The sequence below is a fragment of the Podarcis filfolensis genome (assembly GCF_964270895.1).
Source record: "Podarcis filfolensis genome assembly, chromosome: 12".
In the NCBI taxonomy this organism is placed as follows: domain Eukaryota; kingdom Metazoa; phylum Chordata; class Lepidosauria; order Squamata; family Lacertidae; genus Podarcis; species Podarcis filfolensis.
In genome coordinates, this window is record NC_139614.1 from 38,205,618 (window position 1) to 38,223,787 (window position 18,170).

Sequence of the window (18,170 nt, forward strand, 5' to 3'; positions counted from 1 at the left end):
AGATATAATAAGACAAAAACCAAAAAGTGAAGTAAAAAAAGAATGGGAGTGCCTAAATGAATACCTCAAAAGCCACGGTTCGAGGGCAGAAATCTGGCTGAGCCTGGAATAACCTTGTGAAGTGAAAGGATATGAAAGAAGGATTTATATCTAGATGTTAGGATAGAGAGGATAAAGAAAACAGGAAAACAGGAAGACAGAATGAGAGATAAAGGAGGTGCTGTGGGATTGGTGAAGGTCAATGTCTTGTTGTTTTAGTGTTTATAATATTAACTTGTAAGATATGGATTTGTTTGTTTGGTTTTTTTGTTTGGTTTTTTGTCTTTTTTAGTTTTCGAATGTTGTTTTTTGTGTGTTGTGTATTGTTATCTTTTGATATCTTTCGTGTTGTTGTTGTTGTTGTGTGGAAAATACTAATAAAGTTCTTTTTTAAAAAAAAAACCAGTGTTGTGCTTGGGAGTAAGCCCACTGACATAAGTATGACTTAGTTGGATTTCACCCTATATATAAAATTGTACTACTTATTATGGAAACTTTTCAGCTATTTTTTCCAACGGAGGTAGAAGTAGCTGATTCAGTGATGAGGCCTGGAATGCCCTCAAGGAAAAGAGGCTTTACCCTCTCCCTCTAGGTACAACCCTGCTCATGTGCCACATTAATGCACCAAACATGCCTTTCCTTACACACCACCAGCAGCCATTAGAAATTGGCCTCCATAGAGCAGCTGCTTTCTCTGCATCTGATCATACAGGAAAACAGTGCACAGATTTGACCTTCTTTTTCTTTGCTGAAATTCCCATTATATTAAGCAACCAGCAGTCACAAATCCCTTTCAATTAAATATAATGTACCGGTAAGCAAACACCCACCATGTTAATTGCCTAATTCCACGTTTCCACTGATGGCATTGCTCTTATATTTTCCAAAAAAACAACAACATAAAATGAGAAGGCCTAGGCTGCAAACATTCTCATCTCTATACATCTGCCAGGTTGAGAGGGTGGTGGTGATTTAAAGAGAGAAAACAAGTTGTTTCTGATCAGTCAAGTTAACATGTTGCAGATCATTTCACACGGATTTTAGAAATGGGAGCAGCTTCTGCGTATGATGACAAAATTATGGTCCTGCAGCAGGCAGTACATGGGGCTCACATGAAGAACAGGTGTGATACACACACACACACACACACACACACACACACACACACACACACCTTAAAGACCAATACATTTATAGCATAAGCTTTCATGGACTAGTGAGTCCATGTAAGATACAGGAAAAGCACCTAGGTGGTGTCCGGATGTAGCCTGCTTCACTTTCTGCGAACCAAATCAAAACAAAAGAGTTCATAAAAGGAACTAAGACTAAGGGCTCATGCATTTCAACATTGCTTCAAACAAAAAACAGCTGTACAAACGCCTTAGTTATTGGCTTATTGTTCCAATACTACTGTTCTCAATAAACAAGGTCAAGTTTATTCTCAAACTACAAGCGCTGTAGAGCCAGCCAGGAAAACACAAGGACGTTTAATCCATAAAGCAAATGCAGCTGAAGACTTTGCATGTGGGTTTTTTTAAAGTGTTGAAGTAGGTTGAGCAGATGCTGTACGCTGCGCATAAATGCAGAGACAGAGTGGTCTCCCTTGCATATCTGATCCAAGCAGCCTATTTGGGCAGTTTCTACAGTGGGTGAGTGTTCAGCAGCCTTAGCTTTTGTAGGGACCCAGGAGACTTCAGAACTTTTTGCTATAATAGGGAGTAATAGGCACAGCAGACTAGCCTAAAATGGAAAGTCTAAAATCAGGAACCCCTACATTTGTATGCTGCCTTGCCATCAAAACTGAATTCAAGGCTACAACAAAAGAGAGCCCATGCATCCCTACTACTACTACAGTGGTACCTCGGGTTACATGCGCTTCAGGTTACATAAGCTTTAGGTTACAGACTCCACTAACCCAGAAATAGTGCTTCAGGTTAAGAACTTTGCTTCAGGATGAGAACAGAAATCGTGCTCCAGTGGCGCGGCAGCAGCGGGAGGCCCCATTAGCTAAAGTGGTGCTTCAGGTTAAGAACAGTTTCAGGTTAAGAACAGACCTCCGGAACGAATTAAGTACTTAACCCAAGGTACCATTGTACTACTACTACTGCTACTAAAAGGTAAAGGGACCCCTGACCATTAGGTCCAGTCGTGACCGACTCTGGGGTTGCGGCGCTCATCTCGCTTTATTGACCGAGGGAGCCAGCATACAGCTTCCGGGTCATGTGGCCAGCATGACTAAGACGCTTCTGGCAAACCAGAGCAGCGCACGGGAATGCCGTTTACCTTCCCGCTGGAGCGGTACCTATTTATCTACTTGCACTTTGATGTGCTTTCGAACTGCTAGGTTGGCAGGAGCAGGGACCGAGCAAAGGGAGCTCTCACTCCGTCGCGGGGATTCGAACTGCCGACCTTCTGATCGGCAAGTCCTAGGCTCTGTGCTTTAACCCACAGCACCACCCGCGTCCCACTACTACTACTACCACCAAAAATAAAAAATTTTAAAATCCAGCAGCCAAACCATTGACAGACCAACACACAAACAGAACCGAACAAACAAGGCAAAAACTACAATACATCAGTCACCCAGAGAGCGAACTATCCATAACCTAAAGACATTCCACTCACTGCCTGGAGCATAAAAGAGAGTAATGACGGCACCAGGTGGGCCCCCTTTGGGAAACAGTTCCAGATTTCAGGGCACAACCAAAAAGGGGAGCTTGCTTCGACGACCACTTGCCTACTAGTCTCCACAGTTAATGGCACACGGAAGACAGCTCCCCGCGATTAAGTTTGCATATTCAAAATCAGAAGGGCAAAAGCAAGAGGGCTGTTTTTTCTCCATTTTCAAGTTTCATCCAAGTGTTTAGTAGAAAATAATAGCACAAGGTCAATGGGTGTTCTCCATGTCCAAGACCCACACTCCATCATCGACCCAAAGAGGTGGTGGAAACCTTATTTCCATGCCGGCTTTCCATACGCAGGAAGGCAGACCATATGCCACTTTTGTTTTTTTGGAAGAACACAAAGTACTCTGAACACCATCTCATTCAGGGCTTCTACTGCTGCTCTCTATAAAAAGAAGCAGCATCCAGAACATTTTAATATTGCCACAATACAAAAGCCTACTTCATACAGCACCCAAATGTCATAAAGCCATTAATGGCAGGTCCCACCAGTTATTACAAAAGAAAGGGGAAATAAGTGAATTCAAGAAATGAAGCGTGACATTCGACATCTCCTATCACTGAAGTAATACAAGCCGCAGTTTTCAAAATAGGGTAAGCAATCGTGCCCAGACGTTAGGACTACCACCAAGTACGCTGGATATGCAATAGGGAGAAAGAGACTCAATGGGATATGGCAGGTTTTTAAATTAATGCTTTTTATATGCCTTTAACAGTATCTGACCATTCAGTTTATAGTTTTGGTTTGCATTTGTTTTTTATTGGTCAAATGCCAACTTCTTTACTTGTTTAAAGCTAGTTCTTACCCAATGGTTACCACAAGGTCCCAGGGTAGGTTACAACCACATAATCATAAAATTTCTAAAAACCAATGGAACAATTTGAAACAAACCAAAGAATGCATATCAGAGAGTAGAGTTGATCTATGGGGAAGGAGTTCCACATTTGGGGAAATGCCACAGAGAATTCCATCTTCTGAAGCTAACAAGATAGAACCCTTTGCTGATCTCTGCAAGCAGGAAGGTCTGTATGGGAGGAGGCAGCTCTTCTTAAGTTGCATCGAGCTTTAAACTCCAATATGAAGGTGATAAATTGGGCCCAGAAACTAACTGCCAACCAATGCAGCTGTTTCAAAACAGCTGTGACTTCTAAAAGAAACCCTGACCACTAACCTGATCCACTAACCGCTGCATTTTGGACCAGCTGAAGTTTCTGAATCATCTTCAACGGCAGCCACAGTACTCTGGAGGCAACTAGAAGCATGGAGTACTTGAAAATCTGGCTAAAATTATTGTTAACAGAGTGCAGTCTCTGAATAAGTAGTGTATACAAATTCTGGCACAGATACCCAGTGCAGAGATTGATTTATTACTTCATAGCAGGAGGAATTGGAGGTTAATTAATTGGAAATAATTAATTAAATTAATTGGAGCAGCAGTTGGTGGCAGATGCTGATTTGTGTGTGTTTTCCAAGGACTTCAGTCCTACTAAGTAATGGATGAGTAACCGCCCCCAGTGGAAAACTAATTTGCTAGAGGTGTGTAGAAAGAAAGGTGTGAGATATCTGAATGATTTCCAGTTTGATCATAATAGCTCCATGAATTTAAGCTTCTTCTGGAACATTCGTGAAGAAAGTAAAGGACAATGACATGCTTTCAAGATTGCTGTGCCTGTAGAGCACAGAGTCCTGTATTTTTCAAAGGAATGAAACTATGAACTAGGAATAAACTAGGAAAATGCCTCAGGTTTCACCTAGGTCTGTGCCAGAGGTCACCAATATGGTACCTGAGGATGCACCCTTGAGGATTATCCCTGGCACCTAAACCTCCAAATTTTCACTTTGAACTATATCTAAGCTGCTGGTGCTCCTTGGAGCACAATAAGACCTGCCCCAACAGCTGGAATTTTATCCTCTGTGAACTTTTTTTTGCTTTGTGCTTGTTTTGTAATACTTTTTTCTGAATTTTTGCTAAATTACTGGCTTTTCTTCTTTGAAGTTATTGAAATGTTTTATAAACTGATTTCTTCACCAACCTACACACACACACACACATGTTTTGTATTTGATAATGAGTGGTGTCTGTTCTAAGATGCTTTCGGAACAGTTTACTGTGGAAAAGGAAGACCCAGCGTTAGAAACTGCGATATGACAGCTAGGAGCTAAACGGCACCTTAAACATAGGTTATGGGCACAACAACAGAAAGTTTAGGTGCGCTTTTTTAATAACAAGAATACAAAGCTGAAAATGAATGAACTGCAGCTAAAATACTACGTTCATTTTTCACATGGTCTAGTAGTCCTTCCCCTGCCCACCCCCCTAATATTCTTAAGAGGGTCTCTTCTCCAGTCTTCAGAGAGTAGCTGGAAGTGGGGAGGCAGAAAAGGGTCCTCCTTTCCTTCCACTCTGCAGTTTTTAACTGCAATCTTAGGTGTAGTACTGTGCCTAGAGCTCAGAAACTGTTCGCACTAATGGAATGCCATGTCGCAAAACAATGCCTAGAACAATGGGAGTTTCGAACACTGGGCAAGAGCAACCAAGGGCAGTAAGGAAAATGGGGAAAGGACAGGAGGGGACAGGACACGGAGGAAGGTGGAGGACAACAGGAGAGAGAGAATGATGTGCTAGAAGACAATATGCATGTCTGTATACACTAGGTGCACCCAGTGAAACAGAACTTCCTGAAACTGCATAATTTCTTCATGGATTCCCAGCACACAACTTTTGGCTATGTCCTTTTGCAGTAAGGATACTTACCAGCAGCAACACCTGAAAATTGCTGTGGTCACTGGGAGCCCTAATGATCTTCTAGGTGTATGATTCACAATGAGAGGAGTCAATCCTTGAGACCGTCCTGAAATGGCTTACAATATTTTTTACCCACTTTCTGAAATAACAGAACCAGTTTTTAGAAAGCGTGTGCACAGCCTATGATTCCTCAAGTAGCGATGCAATAAAGATGTACCTCCATTAGGCAGAACAAGATCTACAGTACAATTCTACACTGTACACTGTACACTGCACACAAATCTGGTTATGTCTTAAAAGAGGAAAATTTACTGCAATGCAAAATAAAGGAGCATCAAAAACATGTTTTAAGAAGATATGGATACTAAAGCCAATATGGCATGTAATAAAAACCTATTCAAAATAATAAAAGCCAACCATTTGTTTATCTCTTCCTTTCTAGTTATTGTCAGATGTTAGATTAGAATAAAAGACAACTCTTAGGACTTGCACGATCCAGGAGGAACATAACTCTTGACAGAGTAACATCTCCTGACAAACGAGGGTATAGTTAATTCCAGACAGAGCACCTCCGCTCAGTACCGAAATGAGTGACTGCAAAATCTGCCTCCAATGCTACGGGTAGATTTTCAGATTGAGATGTTTTGCCAAAGGCCCATCATGTAATATTTATGACACATAAATAATGGTCCATATCATTAGACTAAGGGGAAACTCCCAAGATTTATACTTCACTCTTTCCCTCCCTTGAAAGCAGCTCTTTCTACAATGTCACCATGACTTATTTAGCATAATAAGAATAAGTGAATGTGCTTACCTGCAGTGAATACTTGGCTTTTCTGTTTATGGCATGTTTCCAAGTTATAAGCGCAGGCCTTTGCATAACTTAACCTAAGCCAGAGGTGAAGCTGTTTTGGCCAAGCCACCCCCACCTGCACTACATTTGATGTTGGGGTCTGCAGCTGATCGGCAGTGCCTGCAAAACCCTGTGCCTTTGCATGCATGGTTGGACTTCAAATCACACAGGCAAAAGAAAATGGCATCACATGACGCCATTACGATGTCAGGTGAGTGTGAATCCTGGAAGACCTGTTCCCTGCCCTGCAGGCCTTTTCCCTCATGGCCTGTGAGGGCAGGGCCCCGACTAGCACTAGCTGCAAAAGCTGAGGCAGCGGAACAGACTCTTGGGGTGGGATGTTGTTAGAGGTTTCTGGGGTGGGGGGCATTGTTGCTGTTGGTTTTTTGTATGTTTTAAAACTTGTGATATATGTGGAAATTGCCCAGTTTGGTTGTGTATTTTTTAATGTTTTATTTATCGTTCATAACTATCGCTATTGTTGTTGCTGCTGCTGTTATTCTATATGCTACCCATTTTACTGGGTTACCCTAGTCACTCTGGGCAAGTTTCCAACAAATTAAAACAAATTACGACATATGTATTTTTAAACTATGTTGTAGTTATGTATTTTTTCATGTTGCAAGTCACCTTGAGCATGGTCTGAACTGTGGAAAGGCAGCATGCAAATAAAATTATGTATGTATGTATGTGTGTGTGTATGTATGTATTGACAAGTGACCTGTGGCAAAGGTAATTCCCCATATTTGCCATAAGCTCTGTAGGTGCTTACATGGGAAGTGACAATTCTCATGTGGCAAAAGTACACACAAGATGAGCTCTGCAGCCACTCAGTGTAAAGGGCCACACAAGCAACTGTATGATTCTTCCTTCAAAAAAAGTTGGGGGACTTATGTTTTCATGTACACGGACTGTGATATAAAAGACCCACCTCACATGTTCCCCTTTGGAGGAAAGGGGCACAGGTATGTGATGACGGCCACTGACCAGCTAAGTCCCAGAACGGAGCAATAGAAAATCATGACATCATCTACTTCAAGCCCAGTCCTTCCAAGCTGTGGTAAACATCATGCTTGCCAAAGGGAAGCTGCTCTGAAACAGGCTCCTCTTGACAACTCTCACACAAATACGCGTATTTCAAAGCTCTTAGTCCTTTGCACATTGTTTCTCCTCACAATCAGCATGGTAACACACACACACACACACACAGAGCCTGGTAGCCTCCGGAGACATGCAGCGTGCTCAAGCACACTGTGCTACAGATGATCCCCACAGCAAGACCTTTTAAAAGCTATACCAGAGTAGTGAAACACTCTCCACAGGTTTGCCACAGAATAACTGCACAGCAGAGTGTGTTCTTAAAATGTTATGCTAGTATGAAAGAAAAGCTCCTCCGAGTATAATTTTTGACAGCATCTCCAAGCACGCACACCAGCTCTCTCAAGTAGGCTAAACACTCGTCTAATGCAGTCTTTAGGGCAGGGAGAGGAGATTTTTGGCACTCCAGAAGATGTTAAGACTCCAACCCCCAAATCATCTTTGATCGCTGAATATGCCGCAACCTTGGCATTATCAGCAACATGCTCTATCCAACTGAGCTATCTGAGTCAGATTTTTTATTTTGCAATAGAAATTTCAACAAAACAGAGAAGGCGCATTCCATCTTTCAAGTTTGAATCACTATGTAATAAGTTCAGAAGCCTAGGATTAAGCAAAATGAAGTCACCTTTATATAATGCCTGGGAAATGAACGCTGTTGCAACAAAACAATTTCACTCTCAGCTTGCAGCCTTCTTTTCTTTCTTCCCCACCCCACCTTCCACACGTGTTCTTGTGACCATTGGGAAGAAGGGATGGGGAAAGGTGAGCAGCTGGGGAGAGAATTTGGAGTGGGGGGGGAGAGAGAAAGGGCTATGTCACCTGTTCCATTTCTTTGCTCCACTACTGCTCCCTCTCAACAACAAAGAGACACATGCCGGGACGGCATTACATTGTGTTTGTGTCTTAACAATTAATTAAACCTTTAGGAAGCCTCAACACACCTTTTTGTAATTTAAACTCACTACTTCTTGCGCCTCCAGTTATAACAGTCAAGAGCACACACTTTCATCACCATCAGGTTATGTTAAGGCTGCCATTAAGTCCCTGTCTTAATTTTCTATTTTTCAAACGCTGAAAGCATACCTACTTCGTCTAAACTTTTCCTCATAAAAATTGCTGAATAAGCCTTTCCTTTACCTCCCACCCCTGCAAATTTGCTCAGTTTTGCTTAACTTCTTCTTAAAGAACTAAGAGGAAGACAGGATTCCTAAACTCAACAAACAGCCAAGTATGTACAGAGGTAGAATACCGATGCAATGCATTTGTGCTGAAGTTGTGCTGCAGTGTAGAATTTTAGAGCACTGGGGAGCACCCTCTAAAAAGCCTCTTTTTCCTGCTCTCCAGCTCTCTCTTCCTCCATCTCTCCACGAAACTCTCTCTTCAGCTAGAGCTTTGAAGCTCTGGGGCTGGCTGGAGGCTGCACGGGAATGCAGTGGCGGCTGAGATACCCCATACCTCAGCTGTTAGACGGGGAGGCTGAGTAGCCTAAACAAAGCCCTACTGCTCCTCAGGTCTCTCTGGGGCTTCCTCCACCCTTACTGACATCCTATTCAGGCTCCAGGGAGGGTATCTGGATTCTCCAGCTCCACCCCCCCCCCAATTTCCTCGTATGATTCTATCATCTATCTATTTCCCAGCAGATAAGGGTGGGGAGATGCCTGTATATTCAGAACTACTTGCAACAGTGAAGTAACAGTAATGCACCATCCGCTTTGGAGACATTCTACAACAGGTGTGGGAACCCTTCAGGCTTTCCAATGCTGCTGAACTACAACTCCCATCAGCCCCAGCAAACAAGGCCAATGGATAGGGATGATGGGCACTGTAGTTCAGCAGCATTTGGAGAGCCAATGGTTCCCCACACTGTTCTACAACAAGCAAAGGACCTTAAGTCCAACAAAACTTTTGCAGCAAACCTGCTATATTCTTTTAAAGGAATCTCAACTCAGAAGAGACTGGTTGTCTGTAGCTTCATTCCAAGTTGTTTTATTTATTTATAACATGGCAAGGTGAGGTGAGCGGGGAATAACTGTTCATACTCTGAAAGAATGTATAGCATGTTTAATGCTATCAATGTCTTCCTCACTTTACAGCAAGGAGGGGGAAAGTGTCGCTCTGCAGATGTTGGGACACCTAATTGCATCAGTCCTAGCCAGAATGACAGGTGGTCCCCTGGAGAAACATAGTTCCCCCACCCTTGCTTACAGCACAACAATGCAAAGTGTTTTGAACACTCTAAAAGCACCATATAAATGCTATTGTTCCATTTACATGATGGTAATTATCAAAGGTCGCTGTAAAATGTGTTCATAACTCCTGCTCCTGTTGTTATTACATTCAATTTCTTACTCACCCTTCACCACAAGTTCCCAGACTGGATTACAGCAATTTAAAAATACAATATTAAAATCGGTTTAAGACAAATACAATCAAAAGAATATTATGATCATCGACATCAAGTGCCCAATTTTAGAACGTTGATTCTCATCATCACGGGGCAGGAAGAGACACGGGGAAACTGGAATTCACCCAGAGGACAAATACCACATACATCAAGAACATCTCATGCCGAAGACAATTGACGCCTGATGTGATTTCAGAACATTTGGTGGTTTGATAATACCAGGTTACATATAAAAAGGAAAGCATTGTTCAGAAGCAGCTTTTTATTTTGTGATAAATTATACACCCACCCACCCCCACCCACTGATACAAATCAGAGCTATAAATGCATGAAAAACCTTGGGTATCAGAGTTTTTAGTGCTGAATATTATGCAGCTTTTTGAAAAGAAGTATTAATTGTGCATTAATCATAGCAGCAGCATTTACGCTATTTCAGCACTAATTGATGCTTTTCTGGTAACTTTTTATGGATCAAAAATTACATATTGAAAATATAATCCTAAAATAGAGCGCTGCAGAGAAAACTCTCTTGAAGTCTGTTCCATAGTTATAACACAACAGCTTCCGGCTTTACAAATCCCTGGCATTTGAAAAAAAAAATTCATATTTATTTTTTTTTTAAAAAAAACCAACAGATCATAAGCAGGAGCTTTCAAACACCACAATGCATTAAGGCTGCACAAGATATTGTTTTTATTCCTGAATCTGTGCTTTAAATAGTTTGCATTAAGCAAGACACTGAATACTCCAGAAATAGCTCTAGCTACAGAACTCCTTCCTTGATACTTGCTGATGCTCAGACATCTTTCCAGAAGTGTCAAAGGGGCTTCCCACTTATGTAGCTGGAAGTTGCCAGGCTTAGAATGGTAAGACCATTTTAGAATATAACCTTCCTGTTTTCATGCAATTCTTTACAAGCAATCCAAACATCCACTAAGGCTGTGAATTTCAAACAACTGCTTGATTCCATGCATGTGGGTTTAGTCAGAAGTTCCCAAACTGTGGCCCACAAGAACTTCACTTATGTGTGCGTGGAGATTTGTGGTTGAAGATGTGAGACGGATGGCACAGCCATACCATTAAGTATTTATACTGACTTTCAATTGTATTTTTATTGCTTCTTTTATTTCTTATATTGTATTTTTAATTCAAATTATAACACAATAAAATACAATACGTAAGAAATAAAAGAAGCCATGAAAATACAATGAAAAACCATACAGCGCCTATTGCAGCACATTAGAACAGGGGAATAAAGTCATAAAGGGGTCCACCGAGACCCTCGGCAATTTTCAAGTGGTGTGTGTGGTGGTGGGGAATTTGGGTTAAGTAATAAACAAAAATGCCCCGATACTCTTTAAACTCTCAGTTTTTGCAATAAAGTACTGTACTTTTCGCACCATAGGACGCACTTTTCCCGTCTTAAAAACTAAGGGGGAAAGTCTGTGCGTCCTATGGAGCGAATGCAGGGGGGAAGCAGGCAGGAAAAGCCCCCAAGAGCCCCACACAAGCTTCGCGTGGCTCTTGCGGGCTTTTCCCCAAGAGGGAGAAGGGACTGACACCGCCAGTCAGTCCCTTCTCCCTCCTCTAGAAAAGCCTTGCACAACCTCTCCAGCCGGGGGGGGGGGGGGGGAGGCTTCGCAAGGCTAAAGAGGAAGCCAGGGCAGCGAGCGCGATCCATCCTGTTCACTGCCCTGGCTTCCTCTTTAGCCTTGCGTGCCTCTCCAGCCGCAAGAGATCTACCAGAGGTAGATCTTAACCCTTGCCTCACCTGGGAGCTTCTCTGGGCAGGAATTCCCTCAGCTTAAGTGGGGTGGGGGAAGTGTGGCAGGTAGGGGGGTACCTACCTAGACACTGAAGCCACATGTCTCTCAGATGAAAATTGGGAGTGGGCATTGTGTGAAGTGGCTGTGGATCTCCTGCTGCAGAACTGTAGGACTGTATAGAGTTGGGAGGGCCACCCGAGGGTCATCTAGCCCAGCCCCCTCACAATGTAGGAATCACAGCTAAAGAACGCCAGGCAGATGGTCCCCCAACCACTGCTTAAAAGCCTCCAGTGGTGGAGACCCCAAACACCTTCCGAGGCCATAGAATTGCAGGGTTGGAAGGGAACCCCAAGAGTCATCTAGTCCAGCCCCGGTGGACAGCGGGCGCAATCCATCCCGTTGCGCAAGACTAAAGATGCTGCGCAAGGCTAAAGAGGAAGCCAGGGCAGCGAGTGGGATGGATAGCGCTCACTGCCTTGTCTTCTTCTTTAGCCGCGCTGGAGAGGTTTAGCTCCTGGCTGGAGAGGTTGCACGGCTATGGATCCCGCGTGCTGTCTTGGCTTCTTTGCTCTTTGGGGCTGGTGGGGGAACCCGGGCTTCCCCCGCAGCCCCGAGAAGCTCTGGGAGAAGCAGACAGGCTGCGCGCAGCCTGTCCGTTGCTCTTTGGGGCTGGGGGGGGGATAATATTTTTTTCCTTGATTTCCCCCTCTAAAAACTAGGTGCGTCCTGTAGTCCGGTGCGTCCAATAGAGCAAAAAATACGGTATCACGCACCTCACATATAAAAGCATACAAAACCATGGTCTTCATTTCACATGGATACATCTGCCAAAAAAACCCCTTCCATCCATCTTCCACAGAACCTACTCATTGCAGAGTATTCTGGGGAATGTATTCTAGGCATAGCTGTCAACTTACAGATTTGAAAATAAGGGACCAGCAGCCTTGAAAATAAGGGATCAGCAGCCAAAATAAGGGATTTTGCTTAGCTTATGATTTCCATCAGCCCTTCCTCACCTGGGAGGGAGGGAGAGAGACTCTCGCCCATGCCACCCACGAGCTCGGCATGAGGTGGTTGCGGCGCTGCAGCGGCCGCTGCAGCGCTGTGGCAGCCGCTGAAGGGCCGCCCTTCTATGTCCCTCCCCATCCCCTCCTCTTCCTCCTCCCTCAGGCTGCCGCCGCTGCTGCCACCTCTGGCTTCCCCTGGCAGCACGACGGAAGCCTCGCAAGAGAGGGGCTGTCTGTCTGCCTGCCTGCTGCCACCCGTCTTTCACAACGCGCCCCTGAGGGGGAAAAGGGAGAGACGGAGACGCAGCAGCTCATGCGTGCTCTCTCTGGAGGCGGAGGACCCCAAGCCACTGCTTCCCTCCCAAGCCAGGTGAGCATGAAACCCAGGAAATTTAAGGGACTTCATCAATCTGGGACAGCAGCGGGACACGGCGCTGGGATAAGGGAGTTTCCCGCCAAATAAGGGACGGTTGACAGCTATGATTCCAGGGTGCACACTATTCATGTCGGAATAGCACAGACCTCTTGCAGTCATTGTAACCTCAAACGAACTGAGAGGGCGCCCCAGAACACATTCACACACACTGCTTCACTGTGGCTACACAGTTCAATAGTGGTGGAAGTTTGTCCTCTATTCATGCCTTTCTGTGAATCTTGCCCTCAATACAGAAACTCCTAAGAGGTTTCTAAGGAATTCCGGGAGCCCCCAGAACAGTCTGAAAACTTGTGCCTTAAAAACCACACTTGAAGTACATGCCATTATCCCAAATTGATGGCACTTAACCAGGCAAGCTGGGACCTATTTTGCTAACAGTAACTGCCCAGGTAAGGCTTACTGAAAATCTGGGACTTCAGTAGTGCATATGATTTCGCAACCAACTTAGCAAAACCCTTACTGGGAAGACCCTAGGAGGCCCTGGTAGCGGCAAGCAATTTCCCTTTCAACAGCTCTTTCAGAAAGTCCAACTTTCTCTGACATTTCTGGTAGAGATGCTGAAATGTGGAAGAACAGCAAAGTCCGACAAGTGTTTTGAACCCCAAGGGAAACCTAACAATAAGTATAGTAGCCTAGCAGGAGAAACTGCTGAAAGGAAGTTGCTTAAGAGTTAACAGCTATTGGAAATGCAACAGTTGATTCCATCTTGTAGACGAGCAAGCCATGCTCAAAGGGAACCACAGTTGTCACACTCAAGCCACAAATTAGGAGGAAAGTAGTTGCTAAATGGAGGATGGAGCAGAATATGCAGACGTTTTTGCTTTTTTTGTGTAAATCCCAACCCAAAGAGGCCTTCAAAAAATCTCAGAACGCAATGCACCAGATCTGCCTTCTACAACTTCCACTGCAGCACATTGCACTGCGAAGTGCTGGCAAATAAATAATTATAGTTCTTCCTATCCATGTAGACAAAGTGGCTTAACTCAAAAGACAGTGCGCGCACGCACACACACACACACGTGTTTGAAACTCCCATTGTTCTGAGTGCATTTTGGAACAGGGAATTTCATTAGTGTGAGCAGTTTCTGAGCTCTGGTAGCAGTACTACACCTAACATTTCAGATAAAAACTGCAGAGTGGAAAGAAAGGAGGACTTTTTTCTGCCTCCCCACTTCCAGCTACTCTCTGAAGACTGGAGAAGAGACCCTCTTAAGAATATTAGGGGAAGGACTGAAAAATGAACATGTGAAAAATGAACAAAATATTTTAGCTGCAGTTCATTCATTTTCAGCTTTGTAGTCTTGCTATTAAAAAAAAACGCACCTAGACATTCTGTTGTTGCGCCCATAACCTAGGTTTAAGGTGCCATTTGGCTCCTGGCTTTCATATCTGTTTCTAGCAGCGACACACGCGACACACACACACACACACACACACACAATCATAGAGGTAAACTAAGTGGAAAGCAAAGGCTGGGTATAGGATTTTGTTTTTTAAATAAAGTTAATGAAGAACAACTGGCTAACTTTTTAAAAGAACCTCACAATGCTAGAGCTAGATATAAGTTAAACTTTTATAAAGAAGTCTGGGGAGGCTTATACAACAGAGATTAATTTTCAAAAGGCCTAACGACCAAAAGAGCTACAAGTGTCCTTGCTAAATACTCTCAAAATGCTTTACAAAGCATTAATTGTTCACAATCTTTTAGCAAACAGTTCATGTATCAGGTGACTCAAAAGCTTTCTTCATAGCAAGGCCTTCAGCTCAAGCCAAGAGCTAAACAAAAAAAGAGGCTGCACCTTTTGTACCAGCAGAGAATTCAGACTATGGCACAATTAGTATTAATAAGCAGCCAGTAAGATATAAAACAAGCTTATAAGATTAAAGACAATCTGGCTAGGGGAGGGGTGATCAGTGACGCCAATAACTTATGTCTACTGATTTCAGTGCTCTTAGTTTGACTTAGCTGGATATCACCCAACATCCACAAACCCGCTGATGTCCTGCCATTTCAAAAATAAAACCAAAAAATGTATATTTAAATGTATCTGCTCTTTAGCAGTTTGTTTTATGTATCTAATGCTAACAGTCTGCAACTGTAACAAGAAGTCCATTCATTCAGTAAACTATGGCTCTCGCTTACCCCCCAAACGAAAATCTAACATTACAGTCGTACCTTGGTTTTCGAACGGCTTAATTCTCAAACGTTTTGGCCCCAGAAAGCTGCAAATCCAGAAGTGAGTGTTCCAGTTTGCAAACTGTTTTTGGAAGCCGAACGTCCGACGGGGCTTCCAATTGGCTGCAGGAGCTTCCTGCAGCCAATCAGAAACCGCATTTTGGAAGTCGAATGGACTTCCGGAATGGATTCTGTTCAACTTCCAAGGTACGACTGTAGTTTGATTGTGATTTGAAACACTGGTTCGAAGGGCAAGTGAATGTAGTGACTGTTGTTGTTGGCATCCGTCGGTCTCAGTTGGCAATGGAGGGGTGTGCCTTTGGGGGTGAAATCAAACTGTTGGAAGATGGCAGCACTTGCTGCGTCGGTAGCAGAGATGCCAGCTTGTGAAGGCGATTGGGAGGGGGCAACATCACACTGCTTCGGCCATCCTCCCCCTCTGCGGAAGGAGAAGAAGCTAGCCACTGAAGGCGTGCCGCGCTCAGCTCCACCCCCATGTTCTTTGGACATGGGAGGGCTGCAGCCCCCACCCAAAAATATTGGGAGGGCCCAAAAGGGCTCGGACCCCCAAGAGCTAGTGCCCCTGGGCTGTAGAAACAGATACAGAAGAGATGTGCTTTGTTGCAGCTGGGGCAGATGAAGGCATCCAGTCGTGCTACTGTAGATGCACCACAACATTTCTTCTTTCTGTGCTACGACTATCTACAAAAGGTGATCCGAACACACTAGAGAACGAAAGCATATGCAAGCCTGAGGCTTATTTACATTACTATCAAACCATGAGTTGGCATTGCACGTGAACCATCTCAAAAAATCTCTCACATCTTTGGAACACCCAAGAAAAGTATATCTTTAACATCTCTGGGGGGAAATTACCTGGGAAATATGATTGATTGAGGACTCCATTCTCCGGAGCTGGGACGCTTGGATATCCAGTAGTTGGAGCACATTGTTGGCCAGTGCATTGATCTGATAAGCAACACTGGCCAAAGACTGAGTTGTGTATGCTTTGGTCTCTTCTAATGCTTTCCTTTTGTCTGGAGCCTGAAGGAACGAAGAGAGAGAGATGTATTATTTTTCGAAGTTCAGAGAGAGGGAGAAGAACCTCTTTAATAATTTAGATCACCCAGAAGACCTTATTACTGGATGTGCAGTCTGATAAGGTGGAACCAGAAATCCGCAACACAGAGAGAGCAGAAGGAATAAGCAACTAGCAGCATATGGTCTTGTTTAAAACTCTGCTGCAGGATCAGTAGAAAACCTCTAATAATTTACTACAGCAACACTTTTATAGCTCTCCCATATCTTTTATTCTAGGCAGCGAATGGAGGATGGTGGAATAAAAACTCCCCAATATCCTTGAAGTGTAGAATTTCAGAAATCCTGCATAAATCAGGAGGGTACATTCCTTCCCTCTCCCCCCCCCCCCTTGTGCTAGATGTTCTCTTTCCCACAATCCTCCTAGAAAAAAAACGGCATTGGATCTAGATTGCCTACTAAAACTTTTGGAGAAATGTTGTTAAAGCTTTCCTTACTGCTTAAACTAGTTACATTTCTTATTGTTTTACAAATACAACTTGCTAAACAAGCATCTTCCCAATATTATTCATGAGTTCCACTAAAATTAAAAAGGCGCTCAGCATGCTGTTAACTTATTGAATTAACTGTAACAAGAAGTGACTGATGGCCACTCTTTTAGATGGCTTCAAAAGTGGATCAGACAGATTCATGGTCTATCCATGGGGCATAGATAGATTAGATAGATAGATAGATAAATGATAGAGATGATAGATAGATAGATGATAGATAGATAGATAGATAGATAGATAGATAGATAGATAGATGATAGATAGATAGATGATAGATAGAGATACACACATGTCCTCCAAGTTTAGAATCAATATGCCTCTGAATACCAGTTGCTGGGGAGCAACAGACCTTGGCCTACTCCAGCAAAGTTCTTTCCCCCTAAAAGTTGGGACATATATGTCATTACTCCAATAGTACATCAGTACATCAGTCTCAATAATTTCGAGAACTTAAAGGAACCACTCCATCCATTCTTGGAGTGAAGTTCCGATACTACAGAACATAGATTTTTTGCCAGAACTAGAAGATTCCTTGATTGCCCACCACAAAATGTCAGCCTCCAAAATATTCAACAGCAAATTCAAAAAGTTTGAATTCTAAGCTTTGGCTCAGCATTCATAACATTGGACTCACACTGTTAAGGGTGTTGCTTAAGCAAAAGGGCAGCTCCAAAACACAACTTTTAATTATGAAAATTAAATTTCCTTGTGCATGTTGGGAAGGGGTAAAGAAAGCACTTCCATTCATGTGTTTCACCCAGCTACATCTTTGCTCTCTCGCCTTCCTCTGCAACACTAACTACAACTTAATCAAACAAGTCCCATCCTCCTGCCTCCCACAGAACAGCTGTTCCAAACGTGAGCGGAATATTGCAGGGACTTGAGACCTTCAACAGCCTATTGCTAAAATGTTGGAGAGCACATATCCGAGCATCCAGTGCCAGCAGCTATGAACAGCCCGTTTGCAATATAGGGCTGATACATAAGATATACTTTCCTAAGGCTATTAAACAGTTCAGAGCTGGAGTAGGATTTGAATCAGGGATTTTCTGGTTTCCAGATTATATACTGTGCCACAGGATTCTACATCACTTCTCACAAACAGGAGAAGGCGGACAAGCGGAAGAAGGGCAAGCAAGAAGAGACAGTGCAAACAGTCAAGATAATGGAGAGACAAAACCTCTAAGCTATCTAGAACCAACATTCAGCCTGCCTTCTAATAGATAGGTACAGTAAAAATATTTTAGGGCCAAATAAAATTGCTTTATCTTCCTGCAAAGATGGCTAAGCCAGCATTTGGGACTCCTGCAGCTGTAACATCCACGCACGGCTTCTGGGCTAACCTAAAGGCTTTATGATCTCCAG

The 18,170-nt window shown here is 43.4% G+C and overlaps 1 protein-coding gene across 12 annotated transcripts in view; it reads right to left on the reverse strand.

Moving 5' to 3' along the window:
• ABI1 (abl interactor 1) overlaps window positions 1-18,170 on the reverse strand; it is a 97,314-nt gene that overhangs the window by 43,265 nt on the left and 35,879 nt on the right. For all 12 annotated transcript variants that reach the window (XM_083579841.1, XM_083579839.1, XM_083579848.1 and 9 more), the window contains exon 2: window positions 16,093-16,260. In XM_083579841.1, the coding sequence (XP_083435967.1) occupies window positions 16,093-16,260 (168 nt within the window). The remainder of the gene's footprint in view (window positions 1-16,092; window positions 16,261-18,170) is intronic.